Below are 27576 nucleotides of genomic sequence, written 5' to 3' on the forward strand. Positions count from 1 at the left end.
GAGAAATAAGTCCCTGGCCCCAGAAGCAGCCAAGTGGTAAAGGAGCGTCAGTGGCACCCAGAAAGGTTGAGGAATTCAGGAGAGAGAGGGCAGGCCGGCAGATAAGGCTCCGGGCTCTCCCCTTTGAGGCCACAGCCAGTTGCATAATCCTTCTATTTGCATTCTGGCCTGGACAGCCTACCAGAGTAGGACATATCAGACCCACAACAGCTCCATTTGTGCTGACACTCGGCCCCGGGAGGTGACCGAAGGTGTCCAGCCAGGACTGAGCAGCAGAGGGAGCCAGGGCGTGCAGGTCTCCCCGGCCTTCCGCCGCCGCAGGAGGATGGAGGCCCTCAATGTGTCTGTCCCTCTCAACTTCTCCCTGCCGCCCAACTTCGGCAAGCGCCCCACCGACCTGGCGCTGAGCGTCATCCTGGTATTCATGCTGCTCATCATGATGCTGTCGCTGGGCTGCACCATGGAGTTCAGCAAGATCAGGGCTCACTTCTGGAAGCCTAAGGGGCTGGCCATCGCGCTGGTGGCGCAGTATGGCATCATGCCCCTCACTGCCTTTGCCCTGGGCAAGCTCTTCCGGTTGAACAATATTGAGGCGATAGCCATCCTGATCTGCGGCTGTTCCCCTGGCGGGAACCTGTCCAACATCTTCAGTCTGGCCATGAAGGGGGACATGAACCTCAGGTAGGACTGGGAATGAGGAGGGAGCAGCCTGGGGACACGGGCCACATTGGAGGTGTCACAGTCGAGGGGGAAATCTGGGCTAAAGACAGGAGAGGAGAGGCGTGGGGGCTGGGTGGACGGGAGGGCTCGAGGTGGCAGGCACTTATTGTCAAGACCTTATGCTGGGCTGGGAGCAGGAGCGAGGTGTGTCTTGGTTTAGCACCACACCAAAGGGGCCACGCTAGTCCAGTGGCATCCTGGAGACCCCTTACTCCCAGAGGCATCTCAGGCGGGGCGTAAGGATTGTTTCACACCCAAGGGGCCTCTGGAGAACTTTACCTGCCTACACTGGAGGTCAAGTTGTCTGCTTTGAGGCCAGAGATCTGACAGGGGGTGGAGATTGGTTCCAGACATCTCCATGGAGATCAAGATTTGGCTTGGAACCAAATAGGCACCTCCAATTCCTACAGAGCAAGCAGGAATTTCCAAAGCTCCTCCCAACTATCCAGGCAGACGGGATGTCTTCCCTTAACTTGCCCCATCCTCCCATCAGACACAGGAACATTTCCGTGTGTAGACACAACCAGGTAGACCCAAGAGTTTCCCAGCACCAGCCAGGTGATGCTGGGCCTCACCTCAGCCACACTGGTTGGGGGAGAGCGGGGAGTGGGACCAGCAGCATCCCCTATGCTGACTGAGGAAACACCTGCAGAAGCTCCTGCCTTTATCTACGCCTCAGCCTCACGCTGTGTCCTTTGGTTGGGTCCTCAGTAGGGATGCTTTTCTAGCAGGGAGGGCAGTGGATTCAGACAGTCCAGTTGGGTGTCTGTCAGCACCCTGCCCTTGGCCGACGTTTACTAAGGAGAGCACCCAAGGAAGAAAGTCCCTCCTGGTGAAGCCAAGTGAGGCCAGGGCATATTTTTAAATGAAAAAAGAATGATACTTGGGGTTTACCAGGACCCGCCATCTGAGCAGCTCTGCAGTCTCCACCCATAGGATTCGGCCCTCACCAAAGTAGACTATGGAAGAGGGGCAAGGAAGAGGCTTGGCTTGTCCAGTCTCCCAGGGGAACATATCCAACGTTGGAGCACCACACTCTGAGGAAAGTCTTCCCTCTATCTAATCCAAATCCTTCCTGCTGCAAAGCAAACCTTCGGTTTTTGGGGGTTTTTTAATTAAAAAATTTTTTTTTAATTTTTATTGATTTCAGAGAGAAAGGAGAGTGAGAGAGAGATGGAAGCATCAATGATGAGAGAGAATCATTGATCGGCTGCCTTCTGCATGCCCCCTACTGGGGATCAAGCCCACAACCCAGGCACATGCCCTGACCAAGAATCGAACCCTGACCTCCTGGTTCATAGGTCGATGCTCAACCACTGAGCCACACCAGCCAGGCAAGCCCTCAGTCTTAATCTGGCCCCTGGACAAGGCTCACTGCAGCCTCTGTGTCCTGAGAAACCCAGACTACATCCTAATTCTGCCTGAGAAGGGATGCGGGAAGTCGGCTGTTGGGAGGGGCCCTCTGAGGACTTAGGCATGTGTAGAACAGCAGAGCGGGCGGGCCAGTGTAAAGGACAATGGGGGAGTGTGTCCGTGTCCGTGGCCAGATGCCCCTGCCTCTTTAGCCCAAGGGCACTGGCAAGGTCTCTCCAATACAGCTGCATGTCTGAGGCCCTCAGCCCCCACCCACATCCAGTGACTCAGGGATGGGACCTCAATGCTGTCCTGCTCAGCCTCCTTGTCTGGGGACCTGGAGATAGTCACTTCTACCCGGGCCCCCCAAGAGATGATGCTCTCCCTGGACAGCCACCTTCCAGCAGAGAGCCCCTTCCCATAGGCACAGCTCCCGGGCACGCTAAGCCACGCCTCAGACCCCCGGGCGGAGCGCGAGCTCACCATCAGCCATCACACGTTACCAGACTTCGTGTTCCCATGTGAGTTCCTCCAGGACAACGTGCGGCATGTAGTGAAATTATGATAATGAGACCAACAAGCAGAAGCCGCCTTGCACTGCGCCAAGCAGTCTGCCTGCGATCCTCCTGCAGCAGCCTGTGGGGAGGCGCCGAGACGGGGAAACTGAGCCGGGAGGCTCCAAGCCTGTGCTTTTGCACAGACATCTTCAGGGTCGGGCCCGGGCATAAAGGAACACAATGCCGGGAGGTCCCCCGAAACAGTGCAGGCGCCCTGGGTGCTCTCTGGGCGCGGGAACCCACCACCACCGCAGCTTCCTGCTTTTCCAGAGAGGGTAGAAACTCCCTTTTTATGCGAAATCTCTACAACTCATTAAACATTTTTAAAAACACCGTGCAACTGCCCTAGCTGGTTTGGCTCCATGAACAGACTGAAAGGTCAAGGGTTCAATTCTGGTCAAGGGCACATACCTGAGTTGCAGGCTCGATCCCCGGCCCTGGTCAGGGCATGTGCAGGAAGCAGCCAATGGATGCTTCTCTCTCTCTGTCTCTCCTCCCTTCCACTCTCTCTAAAAATCAATGGAAAAATATTCCCAGGTGAGGATTGACAAAAAAAACACACTGTGCAGTCAAACAATACATGTCCGAGGCCAGATGCCGCTCAAAGGCTGCCAGGGTGAACTTCTCTGTAAGCACCTCGTCAGGAGGAAGCCGAAGTTCAGAGACTTGCCCGAGGCGTCCCAGAATGTGCGGGAAAGCGGTGTCTCCTTCCTGGGACTCTGCCTCACAGATGGAGTGATTCTGGGGGGGGGGGCACCATCACATTGCAGGTGGGCAGGCACATTTGGGGAGGCCGGGCCACCAGGCAGCCACTTAGACAAGCTCCCAAAAAAAGCAGGTAGCCCCAGGCAAGAGAAAATATCCTCGAAGTTGAAGCGAGCCCAGCTTGTCAGGGACAGAGGGTCCCTGAGGGAACTGGCCCCCTCTGAACACCTGTGACGCCCCTCAGGTTCCTCTGCTCCCTCTGACCCAACTCACAGCAGAGAGCAGAGCCACCATGACATAGGGAGCCTAACCAGGATGAGATGGAAGCCTGGCTCCCAGAGGTCTCCACTTCACCAGAGAGTCTGGCAAGTCCCCTCCCAGTTCCCTCAGCTTCTGCCTCTGTCGATAGGGGCTCTGACACAGCGTCTGAAAGCAGGGCGGTGCTGTGCCCCGAGAACTTAGGCAGAAGGGATAAATAAAAAGCCCAACATGCTCTTTCCCTCTGACCCCTGGCTCCCTGAGAGGCCACCGGGCCCACAAGTCACCATGGAACAGGTCCCAATCTCGGAACGCGAGCCTGGTCGAGTCAAGCTTCCCCCCACCCCCCCACCCACCCCCATTCCTGTCCTTCAGGGTTAACTGGGGAGCATGACAATCACAGATTCCAGCAAATCAGGAGGTGGGCGTCCCTGACCAGGGTCCAGCACTTACCAATGTGGAGGAGGTACCTGAAGGTGTACAGCCTGTTCCCACACCCCTGCACGCACAAGGCACACCAAGTCCCAGAGCAAATTCCAGAGCTGCTGACGCGCCAGGCCAAAGTAAGCATGACTCCTCTGCTCAAGGACATCCAAACAAGCCCACCAGCGTGTGGCCTTTCTCCTAAGAGGGATCAATAGCTAGCACCGTGTGCCCCGCCCCACTCTCCTCTCCCTGTCCCCACCCCACAGGGAGCATCTCCCAGAATTCAGCACTATCGGGGTGTAATTTATACTATTACTCCTTACGTGCTGATCCATAAGCAAGATACACTGTTGTGTTGCCTGTTTTCAATGTCATACAAACACTATCATACTGCCCATGTCATTTGACAACCTGCTTTTTTCTGAGATAAAGGCATAGAAATTAAATAGCTCCTTTGTGCATTGGAACTGCCGTGTCGTTTGCTTGTATTTATCTGTTCTCCTGCTGTCAGACATTCATGTGGACTTCACGTGTTGCTGCTGTGACTGGCCTTGTGCATGTGCCTCAGCGCTCACGTGTGAGAGGGTACATAACAAAAGCAGGCGGCGGGTCGTGGGGTTCACGCATCTTCTACAAGCTGTCCCTAAAGCAGTTGCGCTTTTTCCATGTCTTCCTCCGTATTTGGAATTATCAGACTTTTCCATTTTTGCCATCTGGTGAGACTAAAAGGGGTCACAGTGGTTTTACATTTTTTTAATTTCATAGGAGGCATAGTACCTTTTCAAATATTTATTGGCCGTTTGGGTGTCCTCTTCAGGAAATACATCCTTTGCCAATTTTTTTTATGGTACTATTGTGTTTTTCCTCATTAATTTGTAGTTTGTATTGTTTTTATATGTTGCAGCAGTCTACTCACAGTTTGGAGCTTGTCTTTACACTTTGATAATAACGTCTTATAACGCAGACTGCTTATTTTAATTCAATCCAATTTGCCAATATCTTTTCTTGACAGTTTATGTTTTTTGGGTTTCTTAAGGAAGTCTTTTATTACCCTCAAGGTCATGAAGATATTCCCCTAAATTTTTTCTGAACAGTTTTAAAGTTTTGCTTCTCACATGGAGATCTTCAGTGGACCTAAAATTTATTATGCATGCTGTGATCTAATTTTCTTTTCTATATTATAGAGAAAATTCCCAGTACCACTGAGTTAATTTTTCTCCAGTAATTTGTAATGCCTTCTCTCCCACAGATGAAACTCACAAATATGCACGGGCTTGTGTCTGGGATCTCTCTTCTCTTCTATTGGTCTATGTGACTATCCTTGCACAATATCACATTTTCTTAATTATGACTTTATAATAAATCTTGATTTCTGAAAGGTAAGTTCCCCCTTCCTTGTTTTTGAAAATTACACCAGCTATTCTTTTTTTTATATATTTTTTTAATTTTTTTATTGATTAAGGAATTACAGATGTGTCTTTATCCCCCCATTGCCCCCCAGCCTCCCACTCACGCCCTCACCCCCCTCTTTTCTGTGTCCATTGGTTAGGCTTATACACATGCATACAAGTCCTTTGGTTGATCTCTCCCCCTTACCCCCACCCTCCCCTATCTTCCCTCTGAGGTTTGATGGTCTGATCGATGCTTCTCCGTCTCTGGATCTGTTTTTGTTCATCAGTTTACGTTGTTCATTATATTCCATAAATGAGTGAGATCATGTGATATTTATCTTTCTCTGACTGGCTTATTTCACTTAGCATAATGCTCTCCAGTTCCATCCATGCTGTTGCAAATGGTAAGAATTCCTTCTTTTTAACCGCAGCGTAGTATTCCATTGTGTAGATGTACCACCGTTTTTTAATCCACTCATCTGCTGATGGGTACACCAACTGTTCTTGGCCCTTTACTGTTACACTTGAATTTTGGGATTAGCTCTCAAGTCTACAAAAAATGTTGCTAGAATTTTGGTTAAATTTGCATTAAATTTATAAATAAATTTAGAGGCCATCTTTATAATATTGAGTCTTCTCATCCATAGAAATAGTGTAGCTTTTCTTTTACTTAGGCCTTATTTTATACCTTTCTATGAAGTTGTATAATTCATCCCCTAAAGATCTTGCATCTTTTTTACTCATTTCTAAATATTTTCTAGTTTTATGATTATAAATGGCACCTTTTTTAAAAATCATACGATGATTCTTTTTCCTACTAGACCAAGACAATAGAATTTTTTGTATTAATAATGTATTCAGAACTACATGGATTCTCTTATTTACTAATTATAATTGAAATTCACTTGGATTTCCTCTGTGGACAGTCCTTATCATTGGCATATGATGAAAATTTAGTTTCTTCCTTTCCCATCTCTAGACCTTTCCTATTTCTTGTTTTGCTGTGCTAGCAAAGACCCATATATAGTATAATTTACAACCAAGTTGATGATACTGCTATTCATCTAATTTTTCACCATTAAGTTTACTGTTTCCTGTAGATTTTTGATAGATAACCCTTTTCAGGTTCAGGAATTTCCATTCTGTTGCAAGTGTGCTAATTTTTATCATGCATGAACAGTGAATTTTGTTGAGTGACACTTTTCTGCCTATAAAATGATCATACCATTTTTTTAATTCGATAACAAATTATCTAATGTTAAACCATTCTTTAAAAAAAAAAAGAGTAGTTTGTTGGCGTTTTTTAGAGACAGAGGAAGGGAGAAGGGAGGAACATCAATGTGAGAGCTTCACCTCCATCGGCTGCCTCCTGCATGCGCCCCCCCGCCCCCACTGGAGATCAAACATGCAATCCAGTTAGTCCCTGACCGAGCATCAAGCCCGCCACCCTTCCGGGTACGGTACACGGCTCTAACCAACTGAGCCACACCAGCCAGGACCAAGGTGTTAATTTTGATGAAGTCACATTTATGTTTTTTCTTTGGTTGTTTGTGCTTTAGGTATCAGATCTAAGAAACCATTGCCTAACCCAAGATCATCTCCCCCGTGTTTTTGAATATTGCATTGTATTATTATTCTGTCCCAAATATTACCTTTTTTTCCATTATTTCATATTTGACCCATGAGATAATTAGATGTTTTGTTTTTCCAGTTTCAACTCTCCTCTTTTCAGAAGCCTAAGATACCCATTCTGGTCCCTCCCTTGGGCATTAAAACCTAAACCTCCAGATTATCACAACTAACACTCGACCCTGGCTTCATTTCAGTCAACATTGTTTCATTAAAACACTGATGAGATGCCGTGGGAACTTAACTCGTGTGTATCGGTCCCTGGTAAAATTGCCTTAGCATGTACCTCACCTTGCTTAAAGTTGCGGGGCCTATCGATAACTTTAAATGAAGGCACTTTACTTGGCATTCTTTGTTTCTGATCCCCGGAAGCCTCCCTTACTTTCTTACAAGCTCACGCCTGTGCTTGCGTTCTTAAGGGAGGGTTTTCCCATGATTCAGTCCACAGGATTCTTTAGGGTCCCTGCTCACCTCTGACAGCTTCCTGTCCGGTGGGGCCTCCCACTGCTGCTGTTCTTGATGGCTGCCCTCTGGTCCCTTTGGACTAGGCTGTACTTGATGTTCATTTAAGCCATAGTTCACCTGTATGGACACAATGAAGATGAGGATGGGGCTGTGGAGAGGAGGGATACACCTTACTGTGATTTTCCTGAGGTCTTAACAAGCCTTCTCCCCCCACCACCCGCCCCCAACCTTCCCACTAGAATGGAAGCCAAAGCCACATAGTATAAGGTCAGAATCCCCAAATCCAAGAATGCTTCCTACCAGCTTCCTTCTCTCAGCTGGTCTTTCTGGAAGGCCTGTGCCTACACAGGGTCCTGGGACTGACATGTATTACATTCCAAATGGAAATGGTAAGAGGACAATTAGAATAAAATTAGAGCTGGGAGGATGTATTATTCAGGCTCTGAGATTCACACTCAAGTTATCGTAAATCAGGTAAGGATAAAACAGAAAGCAAATAACGTGAGAATTATCAGTGTTGGGGACTAGAACTGCAGTCAAGATGCAAAGCAGGTTGATGGCCAGGCTATCCGGTCACTCACTCAGCAATGGGTAGCTAACTGCTGCTGCCTTCTCTGTCGCTCCACATTAGGTCCTCCATATATTCTGTTCCTACGGCTTTGCTGCTATTTCTTATAGTCCCTCTATTCATGGCCTCTGTTTACTTTTTCTTTGCATGTTTTTGGCTTCTGCCTATCCATCCCTCTATCATCTCTCCAAGACCCAGGGTTCTATCACTGTGTCTCATGTTCAGAATCTCCAAGGGAGAAAATGTTCGTGATGTAGTTAATCCTTGTTATCCCAGTTGGACACAGCCATTGTGTCCAGGCATCCCTGGGCTCTGAGACAGACACGACTGTGGGACGGGTGCTATTCTGTGATCCAATGGGATATTGTCATTCAATGGGATGGAGTCACAAGGTTAACTTTCTTCTGAATGGGCTGTGCATAGGGCAAGTGCTCAGAGCAAAAGGCATTCTGTTACAAAGGAGATCAGAACGCTCCTTCCACAATGAAGCACACAGGGGGTGAAGCAGCTGGACAGACCTGGGTACAAATCCTGCCTCAGCCTTTGCTACCTGCTCGATCCTGGACAAGTCACCACTCCTCTGGTCCCCAGCTTCCTCCTCAGCGAAAGGGAGATGGCATGCTTACTCCTCAGGCTAGCGGGGACAGGAAAGGAAGCAGTGTGTGTCTTCCCATGAGTACGTCGGCACTCACCAAAAGAGTCTATATTAATGGGCTTTCTCTCTGCACTCTTCCTGTCTCCCACCCAGCATCGTGATGACCACCTGTTCCACCTTCATTGCCCTGGGCATGATGCCCCTCCTCCTGTATATTTACTCCAGGGGGATCTATGATGGGGACCTGAAGGACAAGGTGCCCTATGGAGGCATTGTGTTATCACTGATCCTGACTCTCGTTCCTTGCACCATAGGCATCTTCCTCAATGCCAAAAGGCCACAATACGTACGCTATGTCACCAAGGTAAGAACCTGGGGGCAGGGCAGGGAGTAAGAACGCTGCTATCCTCTCAGTGTATGGCTTGAGGCAAGTCATTTGGGCTTTTTCTGTGTTGGATTTGTTCCTTGTTTTTTTTTTTTGTGGGTTTTGGGGTGTTTTTTAAAAGACCTACTATTTGGACACCTACTCCATGGGATTATCATGTCCCCTGAGAATACTTTCAAAAAGTTAGGAGGAAAAAGAAAAACACACACACCATAAGGTATTTTATACTCATTACTAGAGGCCCAGCGCATGAAATCGTGTGCGGGTAGGCTCCCTAGGCCTAGCTTGCGATCAGGGCCATATTCTACCTGTTCATCAGTCCCCAGTCCCTCCCCGCTGCCGCCGACACCCACCCTGGTTCCCAATTCACCATCTGGCGATCTATCAGAGCCTGCGGGCCAGGGGGAGGGACCAAGAGGTCAGCTGTTCCGCCCACTCACCAGTCCCCAGCCCCACCACCGCCACCCACCCCAGTTCCCCATGGTTCCCTGTTCGCCACCCAGCGATCGGAGCCCGCAGGCTGCGGGGAGGGACTGAGAGGTGGTCAATGCACCTCATAGCAACTGGTCGATCAGTCGTTCTGGTCATTATGCTGTTATGGTCGCTGGCCTTTTATTATATAGAATTTTAATAATAAAATTAAATTTTTATTATGCACCTACTAATGCTAATTTTTCTCCTACACTGTCCGAGGATTCACTGTTTTCAAAGAGTTTATTGCAGAAAGTAAAATAGCACATGAGAAACAAGACCCAACACAGTGCACAATCAAGCATTGGCAGAGTGCAAGGAGGTGAGGTTAGTGAGGGCTGGGTAGTCACGGAAGGCCTCCTGGAGGGGACAGTCTTGAGCCAGATCATGAAGAAAGGATGGGACTTGGGTAAGCCTGAGACAAGCCCAAACACAGGAGTTCAGAGGGGACCAAGGGCACACTTGGCTGACTGGTCAAGAAGACAGAGGGGTAGAAGCCAGAGAAGAGGTGTGTGCACACTCCCAGCCATTTCAGGAGCAAGATGGGAGGAGACTGGAGTGAGTAAGACCCCAGAGGGTTTGGGGTAGCACTGTGGTCACAGACAGGGCATCATGCCACTGCCCTGGCCTTGGAAGAATCAGACTCTTGGAGGGCTACCAGGGTCCCTCTCCCAACTTCCATGACCTCAGAGCTCAGTCTCTGTCAGTCTCCACTCAGGCTCACTGCTCATCACTTGTCCTTGGGGAGGACTCTGCCTCCAACATTCTGAGGACCTGTTTCTGTCCTGCCCCTGTTTCTGTGCCCTCGGGCCAGTCTACACAGCATGCTACCTGGAAGCCAAGGCTTAGCAGCTGCTTGAACCCTGAGGTAAAAGACCTGTAATTAAGCCCTAGTCGGTTGGGTTCAGTGGATAGAGCATCAGCCTGTGGACTGAAAGGTCCCAGATTTGATCCCAGTCAAGGACACATGCCTGGGTTGTGGGCTCAATCCCCAAGTAAGGGATGTGCAGGAGGCAGCTGATCAATGATTCTCTCTCATTATTGATGTCTCTCTCTCTCTCTCTCTCTCTCTCTCTCTCTCTCTCTCTCTCTCAGCTGATCAATGATTCTCTCTCATTATTGATGTTTCTCTCTCTCTCTCTCTCAGCTGATCAATGATTCTCTCTCATCATTGATGTTTCTCTCTCTCTCTCTCTCTCTCTCTCCCCCCCTCCCTCCCTTTCTGAAATCAATATATATATTTATTAAAGGCTGCAATTCAGGTTTTCAGGGTTATTTGATTCTCACACTATCATTGTCAAGAGTAGTTTTGCCCTGTCCTGACCCAGTCCTGATACTGTGCCACAGCTCCCTTCTTGCCTGTTGAAAGACATGGATGCGCCCTAGCCGGTTTGGCTCAGTGGATAGAGCATCAGCCCTCGGACTGAAGGGCCCCAGGTTTGATTCCGGTCAAGGGCACATGCTTGGGTTGCAGGCTCAATCCCCAGTAGGGGGCGTGCAGAAGGCAGCCTATCAATGATTCTCTCTCATCGTTGATGTTTTTATCTCTCTCTCCTCCCTTTCTCTCTGAAATCAATAAAAATATATTTTTTAAAAGAAGGCATGGACGCAATTCCTCATCTATGTTGATCACCTTACTCCGCTCTTGGCACTTCCATTCTCTCCACCCTTGCTTCTCAGAGACCTCCTTTTATTGATCATGTCGCCCACCTCCACTGCTCCCCCATCTCGCTCTCATTTCCAGAACATCTCTGCGTTAGTTCTTCACAATCAGCATTGATACAATGAACTGCCAAACCTTTCTACATGAATATGCTTTGAAAACTCAGTATGTCTTAAATTAAAAGCATCTCCGCCCCAAGCCGGCTCCTCCCCTCCGCCCCCTGTGATTACCCCAATGAACAGCATTCCATTCAACATGCCCAACTGCCTGAGCCAGAAACTGGAAAGTTATTCTCAGCGTCCCTCCCCACCGACCCCACTCTCCCCACTCACACTAATCAGTGATTCTCAGTTCTACCTGCTTTTACTCGAATCCATCCATTCCTCCCATCCTAGCCCACTGTCTTCATTCTGGCTTCTATCCCCTCTCACTAGACAACTGAAATAACCTTTAACCTGGCTCCCCGACCCCGATTTACCCTGAGAGTGGAAAGTTCAAATGTCATCATGTCACCACTGCTTAAAGGCCCTCATTGGGTTCCTTGCTCTCCCCCACGATAAAGTTTAAACTCCTTCCTGTGGCTCCTCTGGCCTTTCTTGATTTGGTCTCAACTGACCTCCCCAGTCTCAGCTCTTTTCTTTGCCCATGTCCTTCCCGCCACCTGGACACTCCCCTCTCCAAGTCCCCCTCACTCATCACCTTCCTGGACTCACACCCACTCACCCTTCACGTCTCAACACAAATGGCATCTCTCCCAGAAGTTCTCCTCAGCTCACAAGCCTGGGTAGGATGCTGGTCCTATTTACTCCCATAGCACCCAACACTGGGCCCTTGCAGCATTCACCATACTGTGTTATAAGTACCTGTGCGTTGATTCCCCTCACCTTGAGCTCCTCAAGGAGAAAGATCCTAAGGCTGTGTCTTAACACTGAGTCCCAGCACCTGTCACAGTGCCCCCAGAGCCCACAGCTGATCATAAATAAAGGAAAAAAGGGCATGTTCTGTCTCTCCCACACATTAGTAGGAGAGAAAAAAATTCCAGAAACATGTTTGTGTCCATCTTTTCATTTATCCACCATGGCTTGTGGGGGTGTGGAAATAAAGGGGAAAAAAAATCACAGAATACAAAAATGTGAAGTGACCCCTGATATAATTTGACTCTACCCTTCCCCATTTTATAGATGAAAAACCCAATTAACTAGAACCCTAAGTGCAACTGATATAAGAACATATGCCTCGTTTTTACCTCTGAATGACTTTAATCAAAAGTGTTCTGAGGGTGCAAAAGAATCTCAGATCTGAAAGCTGTAAAGTCCTTCACAATAACCTTCTAACCTGGCTCCTACTTCATTCCCATTTTATGTGTAGAATAACTGAGGCCCAGGGGCGTTACTTGGCAGAGCCTAGATTATCAGTCTCCTGCTTCTGTTGTGCTGCACAACCACTGCTCAATCCCACACTAAAAACGGAGTCAAACTAACCCCAGAGAACATTGAAAGGGCTATGATTCACCTGGAACGAAAGGACAAGGACCAGTAACAACCGCATAAAAGGTGATTTACAAAGCACAGGTGTGCATTAGATCCAATTTACTGTAGCTAAACCCCCAGGGTTAAACCACCAGAGGTGAGCGGCTCCATTTATCAAATACTCCCAAACAGCACTCACTCCTGTGAAGATGCAGACAAGTGTGCAGCCACAAGGCAAAGGCTGACATTTCCTTGCTTTTAAGGCTCCTTCATCTCCCTGTTCCATAAACTATGAGTTACGCGCTGAAAAATGAGCCAACAATCATCCCAGCCGCTTTGCACACAACCCTCCTAGAGATTTCCAAATGAAAGTTAACTCCTAAAAACTGGCTCTGGCAGAAGGTATCGGCTCAAACTCTGTTCAACCAGTCGCATTTCCTAGTAGGAGGTCATAGATATGCCAATATACAAGGTCAGGGTCACCCTATTTAGAAAGGCAATTCAAGTAGCACTTTGCCTTACCCATGCAAGGGGTTATTCAAGGCTGTGTGGTTAGAAGGTTGCACAACATGACCAGGAACCAGTTTTACCATAAGCCTTCCACCACTCTTTTAAAAGGGGTCCAGCCATTACATTGACTCGGCCACTCTACCTATGCTTTTGTCATACCTGCTGCTACTGATGAACTAACCCGACCCCTTTTGTCACATAGCTCTGCCAACTTGTGTCTTCTGCTGCTCCCAAGCCTCTGTGTCTTTAATACTTGCAACTGCTCCTGCGTCCCTGTAATTCTGAAATCTCCCAAAAGGAGAGGATGCGACTAGTTGGGTCATTCACCAGCATGTGTGGGCCACCTCTGTGGGAATAGTTTGGGCCAGGTCATCTCCTGGGTCAAGCTGATGGCATTGGCTGCCCATGAATGGACACTCATCACAGTCTCAATCACCCATGAGAGGGCAGTGCAGTCAGGTAATACAAAAACCACAGTGACCTGTGGTGAAGCAGGTGGTTGTGGACATGTGATTTCCACAGATGACAGGACTGAGTGTGACAGGAAACTTTGGGATGTTAATTTCTTCTCCTTTACCTATCTCTATATATAAAAGGCTAATATGCAAAGTGTCCCCTCAGTTCATCCGAGAGACTGGGAGTTCGATCACTCACTATGATGTGCGCTGACCACCAGGGGGCAGTACGGAACAAAGGCAGGCCCAAATCAGCCCTGATTACTGGCCAGGCCTAGGGACCCTACCTGTGTATGAATTTCGTGCACCAGGCTAGTGAGTAATAATAGAAGCTACACTTTAATGAGTGGTTTTGATGCGGCAGGTCAGAGAGGTTGAGTGACTCATTGAAGTTTACACATCGTGAAACCAGCTGAGGCAGTTTCCACACCAGGATCACAGCAATGTCTGTGCTCATAACCACTCTACAGCCCCAAGAGTGGGAGACGGAGCGAGAGTGAGAGCATGAGAGTCAATGCCCACAGAGAAAAAGGGCTGCCGGATTCATGGGGCAATTCCTGTAGCCCAATGCCCTGCCCCTTCCATTATCCACTACACTCTTTTGATGCGATCAAAAATTATTTGGTCATTCAGTAGAAGACAACAACAGACAGGAATCCAAAAGGAGAAATAACTCAAACTGCAAGAGCAAACTGAGCAGCTCATCAGTGAAGTCATGTAATAAAATTTGAAGCATGTGGTTATTGATGAAATCTGTGAAATTCCTTCCTATCCTGGGATAGGAACTAGGTTGGTACAGGTGATATTTTATATGACCACATCAGTTGGAATAAGGATTTAAAAACATAGAAATGCAAAGCTGCAGCTGAAATTTGAGAAAAATAAATTTTAAAATGCTACCAAGACAACCTTGTGGATCTAATTAGTGCCATTGAATTGTACACTAAAAAATGGTTAAAATGGCAATTTCTGTGTTATAATTTACGACGATTTTTTAAAATGGTACTAGGGGTAGCAAGTGCTACACATGTGAATGAACTGAAAACTGAACCAACACATATAATCATTACATTTGCTATGTGTATATATTTACTAGAATATATCTTTACTCAAACAATGAGCAAGACAAAGAGCATTAAATCTGTGCATATATATTATCAGTTTGGAGTGTATCTTTCTCCAAAATGCAAACAAGAAAATGCACTTTTATTTATTTTTTATTATATTTTATTGATTTTTTACAGAGAGGAAGGGAGAGGGAGAGAGAGTTAGAAACATCGATAAGAGAGAAACATCAATCAGCTGCCTCCTACACACCCCCTACTGGGGATGTGCCTGCAACCAAGGTACATGCCCTTGACAGGAATCGAACCTGGGACCGTTGATGCCACAGGCCGATGCTCTATCCACTGAACCAAACTGATTAGGACAAGAAAATGCACTTTTAAAGTTTGCATCCTATCCCGTGCCCGGGCGAGGCCAAGCGCCCCTGGGTCAGGGAGAGCCCACACACCCCTGGGTCCAGGCGAGACCATGTGTCCCTGGATCCGGGTGAGGCCGCGTGCACCTAGGCCCGGGTGAGCCCAAGTGGCCCTGGGTCTGGGAGAGGCCAAGCGTCCCTGGGTCCGGGTGAGACCATGTGTCCCTGGATCCGGGTGAGGCCTTGGGCACCTAGGCCCGGGTGAGGCCACGTGCCCCTGGGTCTGGGAGAGGCCAAGCGTCCCTGGGTCCGGGCGAGACCATGCGTCCCTGGATCCGGATGAGGCCTTGTGCACCTAGGCCCGGGTGAGCCCAAGTGGCCCTGGGTCTGGGAGAGGCCAAGCGTCCCTGGGTCCGGGTGAGACCATGTGTCCCTGGATCCGGGTGAGGCCTTGTGCACCTAGGCCCGGGTGAGCCCAAGTGGCCCTGGGTCTGGGAGAGGCCAAGCGTCCCTGGGTCCGGGTGAGACCATGTGTCCCTGGATCCGGATGAGGCCTCGTGCATCTAGGTCCGGGTGAGCCCAAGTGGCCCTGGGTCAGGGAGAGGCCAAGCGTCCCTGGGTCCGGGTGAGACCATGCGTCCCTGGATCCGGATGAGGCCTCGTGCACCTAGGCCCGGGTGAGCCCAAGTGGCCCTGGGTCTGGGAGAGGCCAAGCGTCCCTGGGTCCGGGCGAGACCATGTGTCCCAGGATCTGGGTGAGGCCTCGTGCACCTAGGCCCGGGTGAGCCCAAGTGGCCCTGGGTCGGGGAGAGGCCAAGCGTCCCTGGGTCCGGGTGAGACCATGTGTCCCTGGATCCGGGTGAGGCCTCGTGCACCTAGGCCCGGGTGAGCCCAAGTGGCCCTGGGTCTGGGAGAGGCCAAGCATCCCTGGGTCCGGGTGAGACCATGTGTCCCAGGATCCGGGTGAGGCCTCGTGCACCTAGGCCCGGGTGAGCCCAAGTGGCCCTGGGTCGGGGAGAGGCCAAGCGTCCCTGGGTCCGGGTGAGACCATGTGTCCCTGGATCCGGGTGAGGCCTCGTGCACCTAGGCCCGGGTGAGCCCAAGTGGCCCTGGGTCTGGGAGAGGCCAAGCATCCCTGGGTCCGGGTGAGACCATGTGTCCCAGGATCCGGGTGAGGCCTCGTGCACCTAGGCCCGGGTGAGCCCAAGTGGCCCTGGGTCTGGGAGAGGCCAAGCGTCCCTGGGTCCGGGTGAGACCATGTGTCCCTGGATCCGGGTGAGGCCTCGTGCACCTAGGCCCGGGTGAGCCCAAGTGGCCCTGGGTCTGGGAGAGGCCAAGCTTCCCTGGGTCCGGGTGAGACCATGTGTCCCTGGATCCGGGTGAGGCCTCGTGCACCTAGGCCCGGGTGAGCCCAAGTGGCCCTGGGTCGGGGAGAGGCCAAGCGTCCCTGGGTCCGGGTGAGACCATGTGTCCCTGGATCCGGGTGAGGCCTCGTGCACCTAGGCCCGGGTGAGCCCAAGTGGCCCTGGGTCTGGGAGAGGCCAAGCGTCCCTGGGTCCGGGTGAGACCATGTGTCCCTGGATCCGGGTGAGGCCTCGTGCACCTAGGCCCGGGTGAGCCCAAGTGGCCCTGGGTCTGGGAGAGGCCAAGCGTCCCTGGGTCCGGGTGAGACCATGTGTCCCTGGATCCGGGTGAGGCCTCGTGCACCTAGGCCCGGGTGAGCCCAAGTGGCCCTGGGTCTGGGAGAGGCCAAGCGTCCCTGGGTCCGGGTGAGACCATGTGTCCCTGGATCCGGGTGAGGCCTCGTGCACCTAGGCCCGGGTGAGCCCAAGTGGCCCTGGGTCTGGGAGAGGCCAAGCGTCCCTGGGTCCGGGTGAGACCATATGTCCCTGGATCCGGGTGAGGCCTCGTGCACCTAGGCCCGGGTGAGCCCAAGTGGCCCTGGGTCTGGGAGAGGCCAAGCATCCCTGGGTCCGGGTGAGACCATGTGTCCCAGGATCCGGGTGAGGCCTCGTGCACCTAGGACCGGGTGAGCCCAAGTGGCCCTGGGTCTGGGAGAGGCCAAGCGTCCCTGGGTCCGGGTGAGACCATGCGTCCCTGGATCCAGATGAGGCCTCGTGCACCTAGGCCCGGGTGAGCCCAAGTGGCCCTGGGTCTGGGAGAGGCCAAACGTTCCTGGGTCTGGGTGAGACCATGTGTCCCTGGATCCAGGTGAGGCCTTGTGCAACTAAGCCCGGGTGAGGCCACGTGCCCCTGGGTCTGGGAGAGGCCAAGCGTCCCTGGGTACGGGTGAAGCCAGATCCTGGGTCCGGGTGAGGCCGTGCGCCCCTGGATCCATCCGGGTGAGGCTGGGTCCCAGGCCCGGGTGAGACCACGTGCCCCTTGGATATGGGTGAGGCCACGTGCCCCTTAGTCCAGGTGACGCCGTGCCCCTGGGTTCGGCCGAGACCAAACCAGAGGGAGTCGGACCTCCATTACCACCATTTGTCCACCATCCAGAGCTGAGGGGTCAGTGCTGACATGTACACATAAGGAACTACTGGACATTGAAATTGGGTCTCAAAAGAACTGTTGGTCCAGGGGGAAGCTCGCTACAGATTGATTCATTTGCCTGTCAGCATAAATATTATTGCTCGTCTCACATTCAGTTCTTATTAGTATATATCTAGTGACATTTGATCTCATTCATCTAGAGGAAATGATGAACAACATAGACTGAGGAACAAGAACAGAACCAGAATCAAGGAGGCATCGATCGGACTATCGGGCCTCAGAGGGAGGATAGGAGAGGGTAGGAGGAGGGTGGGGGGAGGGGGAGAGTTCAACCAAAGGACCTGTATGCATGCATATAAGCCTATCCAACGGTTAAGTTCAACAGGGGATTGGGGCATGCGTGGGGAGAGGGGTGGGATGGGAATGGGGGGATGAGGACAAATATGTGACACCTTAATCAATAAAGAAATTTAAAAAAATAAAGTTTGCATCCTATGTCACCTGCTGAAAAATTGTAACATTGTAATCTAAACTAATAAAAGAAAAATATGCAAATTGGTCATACCTCCGTGACGCCCACCAACCAATCAGGAGCATATATGCAAATTAGCCCAACAAAAAAGACTGAAGACTGAAGGCTCCGCTGTGGCCAGAGCCAAGCCTAAAGGATGAAAACTTGGCTCCGCTGAAGGCTGAAGGCTTGGCTCCACTGAGGCCCAGGTCCCGGGTGCTGGAGGAAAACCAGTGCCAGCAGCCAGGGGAAGGAAGGCTTATTGCACGAATCTTCGTGCAACAGGCCTCTAGTTTCATTATAAATCTATTGAAAATTGTATTAAGATGCAACTATAAAAATGTTTAATAAAACTCAACATTGCTTTCATATTAAATATTAACATATTTAATAGTAATTATTAAGGGCAATAAATGTTGCTTTCACAGCACTTGCCTGGGATAAGGTGGACACCTGCATTGTTTCTATGATGCCATTATTACCCAAGATATTTCTGAAACTCTCTTTTGGGAACTTTCTTTGTAACCAATTTGCAGGTCACTCAAGAAAGGCACATCCCTTTACATTTGGGATCTAAACCCACATTACCTGTCTTGATCATCCAACTTGTTTACCAGCTTCACTTCAAAAGATTCTTGGCAACTTCCAAGAGTCAAATTCATCCTAGAATGTATGAGGTCCCTACCCATAATGGAGGTATTTAAGACAAGTAGGACAGGTTCTAAGAATAACAGATTAAATTCCCAACTATTTGGAGCAATGACAGTATTGTTGGATTGTGTACACAAGCAGTTAACAACTTTGCAAAAGAATTTTTAATTTACAAGAACCACTTTGCAGGAGGACTGAACCGTCTCATTCCTTCAGAGCCACTTACTGAAAATCTGCTATCCACAGATGTCAAGCAGATGCTGCACTTGGCTTAGTCTTCAGTAATAAATGTTAATCAGGTCTCTGTCCTCCAAGAAGCTTCCTAGCTACTGAAAAGAATCCCAAAAACATGGAAAATAAAGGTCTTTGTATTCCCTTCTACTTCAAATATCAATTTTTAAAAATTAAAATGTCTTTCCCCTCCAATGCCCACCTGGGCTTCACCACACCTCTCTGCTTCTCCCTATCCTCACCCCCACCCCCCTCTAATGGCCTTTTCTCGTCCTCATTTGCAGGGAGGAATGGTCATCATGCTTTTGCTCAGTGTGGCCATCACAGTGCTCTCTGTCATCAACGTGGGCAAGAGCATCATGTTTATCATGACACCCCACCTGTGGGCCACCTCCTCGCTGATGCCCTTCATCGGCTTCCTGCTGGGCTACATTCTCTCTGCCGTCTTCCGCCTCAATGGACAGTAGGTATTACTTTAGGTCTCACTGTTCTGTGGGCCTCATTCTCGTCCTGGTCTCTCAGGAAAAGGATGAGGAGATCTGAGATCCGGGGAAGGCATTTCGCCAGCAATATGTTCAAATGCATCAACTGAACAAGGGACTTTGGACTGAAATATTGGGAAGGTATTGAATGGGTTAGAAACATTAATCCAGAGACCAAAGGCATCTCTCTAATCATCCAAAGAGCAGCAACTCATGGCTCCCTCCAGAGGCTAGATTCCATCTCCTGCCCAACTCCCTGGTAGCTAATGGCACTGTGGGATCTCTGTGTCATTATGACAAATGTTGATCATATTCTTCCTCTTCCACATTTCCTCCTTTTTTCCTTTGACAAGAACACCATCAAGTGACAGCTCTGCTAAATGGCACTCAGAGCTGACGTAGCAGGGACCTCAGCTAGAGTCTAATCCAATTCACAAACAGCTGATACTTTAAGGGAATAGGTAACTTTGAAAGCCTGGAATGGGAACATCAGGCACCCTCTCTATACAAAGCAGTACATGTCCAGAACTTTTGCTCTTTTCAAGCATAGTAGACAAATGCTTATGCAGTTTACATCAGTAGCACCCAAGCACTCCCGCCCCCCTCAAAAAACTTGTGTTTTAAAAATATGATTTTAAAATAATTATTCATACAGAGAAAAAGTTGGGGGTTCCCGGTAGGAGGTGGGGTTGGGAGCTGGGTAAAAAAGGTAAAAGGATTAAGAAGTACAAATTGGTTCTAACTCTCTATCCCTCTCTCTTCCTCTCTGTAAAAAATCAATAAAATATATTAAAAAAAAAAAAAAAAAAGAAGAAGCCCTAACTGGTTTGGCTCAGTGGAGAGAGCGTCGGCCTGTGGACTGAAGGGTCCCAGGTTCGATTCCTGTCAAGGGCATGTACCTTGGTCTGCGAGCACATCCCCAGCAGGGGGTTTGCAGGAGGCAGCTGATCGATGTTTCTCTCTCATCGATGTTTCTAACTCTCTATCCCTCTCCCTTCCTCTCTGTAAAAAATAAAAAATAAAAAAATTTTTTTAAAGAAGAAGTACAAATTGGTAGTTACAAAATAGTCACAGGGATGTAAAGTATAGCATAACAAATATAGTCAATAATATTGCAGTAACTATATATGGGGCCAGGTGGGTACTAGAATTATCAGGGGATCACTTTGTAAATTATATGATTGTCTAACCACTATACTGTACACCTAAAACTAATACAAAATAATATCAACTGTAACTAAAAATAAAAAATTTTAAATAATTTTTTTAAATAATCATCCATTTTAAAAAACATGCTAATAAAGGACAAATAGTACAGGATATAACACATGGTGATATAGTAGAATCAAAAGACTGCCAATGACCACTTGACGTCAACTTTCACGACAGTGGTATGGATCATAACGGCCCCAGCATCAAGTACCGCCAGAGCAGTCTTCCTCATATGCTGAGACAGCTCTCAGGGGTTTTAGTAAATAACAATTATTTTAATACACTCATTACAATTCAACGAATTAAATGTACATTTATTAAATGTAAACATCCCTTTCTTTAATTCATAAAATGGGAAGCAAAACCAAGAGACTGTATTCCAATGATAGATAAATGTGGCTCAATCAGGTTTTTTTCATCATCACGTTTTAGAGTTAAAGGTAGCAAAGCCAGAAACTTGGGAACAGGACAAGATCTTCAGGCATTTCAATCCTCTACTATATGTTGAAAATTGTAATTGTCCTGTATGTAAGTCCAATATAACAAGCCAATGATTGGAACTGGCTCACACCTTCCTTTCTTCCCTCACCAGCTGGACATTTCTCCAAATTTTAATTTAGTGACCCTACAAAAGTGGACAAATCATCCATTTCCAAGACAAAAAAAAATGATCTCATGAACCCACTTCCACAAGGCTGGATTGGTGGTTTTAACGTGTGTCAACTTCCCTTTTCCTGAAACCATGTGCACTCCACTCCCTGGCACACTTCCTGTCTCAGACTGTTCAAGTATCTGGGAGGGAGAAGATAGGGAAGTGAGGCTGTCCACTCATGCCTCTTCCGTGAGGGCATATGGGGTGGTTGTTTTATAACCTACACAGATGCAGGCGCACTGTCAGCATGGAGACTGGATGCCAAAATATTCAACTCTGCTCCACCATCCTCAATGTGACCTTTCCCCCTGAAGTCATCGGACCACTTTTCTTCTTTCCTCTCCTCTACATGATTTGCCAGCTTGGAGAAGGGCTTCTCCTCATTGTCATCTTTCGGTGCTATGAGAAAATCAAGCCTTCCAAGGGTGAGTACTGAATTATTCTCCTTGGAGGTCTCACATATTGGAGAAAAACAAGTTTCCGGCAAGGACCTGTTAGATGGGGCTGTAACTATCAAGTCACTAGAAACCAGGTAGCAACTAGAAGTACCAAGGGCCTCAAAGAGCCAAGGCTACTTCACTCACTGCAGTTTTGGGTGGAGTTTGCCTCATGGGACTAGGTAATTTGGCTGCTTTAACTGAGGAAATCATGTGTAGGGCTCAGGATGAGAACATAGGACAGAACCATTTTGGCCAACAGATAGCTGTGAGACGTCAGTTCTGTTACAGGCCCTATTCACAAGAGTTCAGGAAATTTGTACTGTAGGTTCTCATGTCTTAGAACCAGGTCAGAGTCCCAGCACCATGGCACCCCTACAGGAGGGAAATCATTCAAGCAATGCAGCCTAATGACCCTGAATCCAAAACAGAGGATCCCAATTCTGGTTACACAGTAAGGAAAACTTAAGTAAGCTTACTGAACAATCGCTTTCACAATCTGGTCTGATTTGCTTTATATCTTAATCTGATTACTACTGGATTAATCTCTTCCTGGCCCATTAGCACCTATTTTCCAAGAGGCTCAGATCATTTCATTCTCTTCCAAACATAATCAAAACTCAAGAAAGCTCAGAGTCCCTTCCTCAAAGTGGACTTTAACCCTACATCTTTTTTTTTTTTCCAAACCAGGAAACAACCTTACTTGATAACATTTCAGTATTTTATATTCTAAATATCAGTATATTCATAATCACTCAAACCCTCAACTCTCATTTCCACGAATTTAATTGAGAGCCCCTTCAAAACCTTTTCTAGGCCCAGGGGACTGGTTTACACCCTAAAAGAAAGATGCAACTTCCCTGGTAAAATTATCTTATAGCAGGCAAACTCAGATTTACAATGAACTAAAATGCAATTATGGTTATCAAGCAGTCAAAAAGAAATAGAGGATTATACTTCAGAACCATTATATAAGTTTTAGTTCAAAACTACACTGAGTGGCCAGATTATTATAATCTCTGAACGCATAATAATCTGGCCACTCAGTGTATATCCTATATAATAAAAGGCTAATATGCAAATTGTCGCTTCAACCAGTTCGACCAGCAGGCAGGCCGGCCAACCACCCATGTCCCCTCCCCCTGGCTAGGCTGGCCGGACCCCACCCATGCACGAATTCATGCACCGGGCCTCTAATATATACATATATACATATATATATATATACACACACACACACACACACACACACACACACACCCATACACACACACACACACACACACACACACACACACACTGAGTGGCCAGATTATTATGCATTCAGAGATCATAATAATCTGGCTACTCAGTGTAGAGAAGAACTGTAGAAATCTAGTCTAATGCATATCCAAGAGCAACTCAGAAATCTGTTGCCCATTGAAATCTCTCCACCCTCTTACCAAAAAAAATGCAAGAGAGGGGAAAAGTTTCTACAACCCATCAGGTTCCCAGTCTTAGTCCCAGAAAGGCCTGGAGTGCCCTCATAGGGCCATTCTCTAATTATGGGTATTTGGCTCTCAAGACCTAAAATGAACTTCACTCACAATGCACTTCAGAAGACCCTAGGACAAAACTATGTGAAAGCACCTTACTTTTGGACCTAATGGACCATAAGGACCCAAGCAGCAGTACTCAGGATGAAGAATCTGCCAAGTTGTTATGGTTTTGGTATCTGTACCCTTCTACAGAGATGTGAGAACCGGAAATGTAGACCCCATCTTCACAGCTCACCACAGCCATGCAGCCTGGAAAAGTAGACCCAACAAAATGGGGGAAGGGAGGGGCATGGGAACACACCTTGGAAGACTTCCCTGAAGTTCTTTTCTCCCTGACCCCTGCTTGCTCCCCAAATGCAGTCAACAACTTCGCTTAAATTCAACTCCCCTATTGAACTGCATGTACAATGAAGTTGGACATGGAGTCCCCAGAGTCAGTATTCTGCTAATTAGACCTTTTGTGACTAATATTACCGTTAGGGATGTTGAGGTAAAGCAAATCCTTTCAGAATTAAGACATGGGAGGAGAGATGGTCAAGAGATTGGAAAAAACAGCCCACCCTAGGGGTAAACTGGTCTTTTGTCTTCCAGATTGAACAAGCTTTATATTTACTATTCTCTCATTCTCCTCCCCCACCCATAACCCTTTTCAACTTGACAGATAAGACAAAAATGACCTACACAGCTGCCACAACTGAAGAAACCTTTCCAGCGGCTCTGGGAAATGGCACCCATAAAGAGGAGAGCTCCCCTTACACAGCCTAGCCTTCCCCCAGTGACCTGGGTTCAGGTCAGAAGATAATTCAGAAGGAAATGTGGTAAACTACAGAGAAAGCAGAAAGATGAAAGGAACACACCAGCAGTGACTGAGTCTTTCTCCAACATTTCCAGCAGAAACTATCAGCATCATCTAGTCTTGCCTGGAGGACAGATGGGGGTGGCGAGGGGTAGGGAGGTGTCTAATTTTAAAAGCCTCACCTATCTCCAGCTTAGAATTTGATACTTGTTTAAAAAAACAGACTTGCTCAATGACAATCCTTTGAAGGGAACCCAAACTGCCTTTTACCTCTGCAACCCTAGAACAGTGCCTGCTAGGCATATATAAAAGGCACTTTTCTCACTCTGGCCAGGTGGCTCAGATGGTTGGAGCAGAATGCTGTACACCAAAAGGTTGCCGGTTGGGGTGCCTCTGGGAGGCAGCCAATCAATGTATCTCTTCCCCCCACCCCAATCTCTTTAAAAGTATCAATAAACAGATCCTTGGGTGGGGATATTTTTAAAAAACACTTGATTTGTAAACTAGTCAAAAAATTTTTCCTCAAAATCAAATACCCAAATCCAGTTCCAAGGGGATTTTGTTTTTAATATTTTTATTGATTTCAGAGAGGGGGAGATAGAAACATCAATGATAAGAATCATCGATCAGCTGCCTCTTGCATGCCCCCTACTGGGGATCAAGCCCGCAACCCAGGCTTGTACCCTAACTGGGAATTGAAACATGACCTCCTGGTTCATAGGTCAATGCTCAACCACTGAACCACACTGGCTGGGGCCATTCCAAGTTTTATTACTAAAAAATAATGCTCAAAAAGCTGCAGGATTAGTAGACTTCAAAAATCCTTTCTAATAACCCAGATCCTGTTCCTTCCGTCACTACTGGGATTAAAGCTCCTGAGAACACAAGTAAGACACCAAGTATGCAAAAGCAACTAGACAAGACAAACTCAAAAACTCAGCCATAATGAAAGAATATAATCCCAGTGGAGGGGAAAACTGTAATCCCAGTGGAGGAGAGGGGGGGACTTTAACAAGAAAAAGCCAGGCAACAATATAAAAATCAATAAATTGTTTCACTAATCTAATAATTCTATAGCCCATCAGTTCATTAGTGGTTTTCACATTAAGGTCCCTCAAAATTCAGAGTTAAGATGCTGCCAAAATGAGTGGTTTCTCAATTTGAAGAAAATACACAAATTGATATTCTTAAAGTTAAAAGTTTCTCCAATAAAACTTAAACATTTTGCATATTGTTCATTAAGCAGCGGGTCAAATATTAAATAACAACTAATACTAATAACACTTCCAAGCAGCCTACCATGCCTGGCTACTTGTGATTTTCACATCATTTAACGATTAGATACAACTGAAACTGACAAATTAATTTCAGGACATCAGTCTGGCAAACGTCCAGGACTACCAATATTCCCGGTACCAGAGCAAACTTAAGAATCACTGATTTGGGCCACTAATACCTCATTAAAAATGATTTGTGAAAAGATCTACCATTTGTCTTTTTTACATATTATATCCATATTGACCTGTTTATGCCAATTGTTTTCTCTAACATCTAGCAGACATTATCTGCTAGGAAACTTAGTTATGTACAACAAAGCAATGTAAGAACAAATTTAGCTTTTTGAGGAAGGGAAGGCTGGACTTGATTTATTGCCCTCCGTGTAAAAAGGTGGAGGGGAAGATAGTCAATATTGTGATACGTCTGCATGATGACAGATGAGTGCTAGACTTACTGTGATCACCATTGTAAGATGTCAAATCACTATATTATACACCTGAAACTAATATTATATTATACTAGAGGCCCAGTGCACTAAAATTCATGCACTCGGCGGGGGTGGGGGGGTGTCCCTCAGCCCAACCTGCGCCCTCTCGCAGTCCAGGACCCCTAGGGAGATGTCCACCTGATGGCTTAGGCAGGGAGCGGACCTAAGCCGCAGTCAGACATCCCTAGCACTGCCCAGGAGGCAGGAGAGGCTCCCACCACCACCGCTGGGCTGGCCCAGCTTGTGGCTAAGCAGAGCTCCCCCTGTGGGAGTGCACTGATCACCAGGGGGCAGCTCCTGCATTGAGCATCTGCCCCCTGGTGGTCAGTGCACATCATAGTGATCGGTCGTTCCTGGTCATTCCCCCACTAGGATCAATTTGCATATTACCTTTTTATTATATAGGATTATTATATAGGATACCAACTATACTAACAAAGAAGTGTTGCAGGCAAAATAGATGCTCTCAAACTTACCTTACAGCTTGCTAGATGCTTGCACAAAAGCTGCACTATGCCCTGCAAAGGCTGATCTTAAAACTGCTTGCGCTCATGCCCACTCCGCTCATGACTTCTCAGAACCTGGATCTGAAAATTTAGGCTAACTTGGTTCAAACTAAGTCCATCTCCTCTCCCTTTACGTAAAGGGTCTTATTTTATTGCCTCGCTGTATAACAAACTATTTGTAATATTAAACAGTAAGGCACTTATTTTACAGGAGTGGAAAAATCAGAAAGTCAACTGGTAAATGTCCAAGTACCTAACACCATACATATCACCAAGGTACATTTTAAAAACCCAAAGGGGAAAAAACTAGGTTCTACCATTTTATTTTTCTTAATCCTCACCCAAGGATTTTTGAGGAAAACATCAATAGGTTGCTTCCTGAACACCCCCTGACCAGGAATCAAACCCACAACCTAGGTATTTACCCTCACAGGGAATCAAACCTGTAACTTTTTGGTGCACCAGACACTTCGACCAGTGGAGCCACCCAACCAGGGCAGGTTCTGGCAAATTTTTTTTTAATACGTTTTTATTGATTTCAGAGAGGGAGAAACATCAGTGATAAGAATCATTGATTAGCTGAATCCTGCACACACCCCCACTGGGGATCGAGCCTGACTGAAACCAGCACATGTGCCCTGACCAGATATGGAACTGTGACCTCCTGGTTCATAGGTCAATACTCAACCACTGAGCCACGCCAGCTGGGCGGTTCTGCCCTTTTAAATAAAGCCAGTATCCTCCATCCAGATTAACACATTACAGACCAGTTTTATTGCTAGCTTTACCCAGTGGCCAGGTAAGTTTCTGTACAAAAGATGTCTTACATAAATGTTAAAGGCATGCTTTAAATACCCAGTTTTTTTAAATTATTGCATGTTCTTACAAGCTAATATCTTTTTAAAGAATTCTCGTAATTGGCCACAAGCCTTAGAACAGAAAACACGAGAACTCTCATGATCCATCCCCAGTATGTTAAGATATCACATAAACGCTCCCTAAAATCAGCTTCACAATTTTATGGCCCAAGTTCTAGCCTTCAACAGAGGGAAGTGGGCATGCCAGTAAACCAAAAAGCTTTCAAATCCAAACCCCAACTAGAAACTCCCCAAGCAGATCCCACTTTGTGGAGAAAAAAAGCAATCTTTTTCTGAGATTGCTATACCTTTAAATCATTACCTGCAGGCAGCAGGATCTACCACTAGAGAACCTTAAGCAGCTTTCACTATTGTTTTCCTCTTCACATATATTGTCACATCCAT

General features: G+C 47.5%; 1 protein-coding gene across 1 annotated transcript; it reads left to right on the plus strand.

Annotated features, from left to right (window-relative positions):
* The first annotated feature begins 258 nt into the window (after positions 1–258).
* On the plus strand, positions 259–24482 carry SLC10A1 (solute carrier family 10 member 1). Its single transcript, XM_008138900.3, has 5 exons — positions 259–681; positions 8821–9031; positions 19211–19389; positions 21501–21697; positions 23909–24482. The coding sequence occupies exons 1-5, from the start codon at positions 326–328 to the stop codon at positions 24010–24012; spliced, it is 1047 nt and encodes a 348-aa protein (XP_008137122.1). The 5' UTR covers positions 259–325; the 3' UTR covers positions 24013–24482.
* The last annotated feature ends 3094 nt before the right edge of the window (positions 24483–27576 follow it).

This window comes from Eptesicus fuscus, chromosome 5 (genome assembly GCF_027574615.1).
Source record: "Eptesicus fuscus isolate TK198812 chromosome 5, DD_ASM_mEF_20220401, whole genome shotgun sequence".
In the NCBI taxonomy this organism is placed as follows: domain Eukaryota; kingdom Metazoa; phylum Chordata; class Mammalia; order Chiroptera; family Vespertilionidae; genus Eptesicus; species Eptesicus fuscus.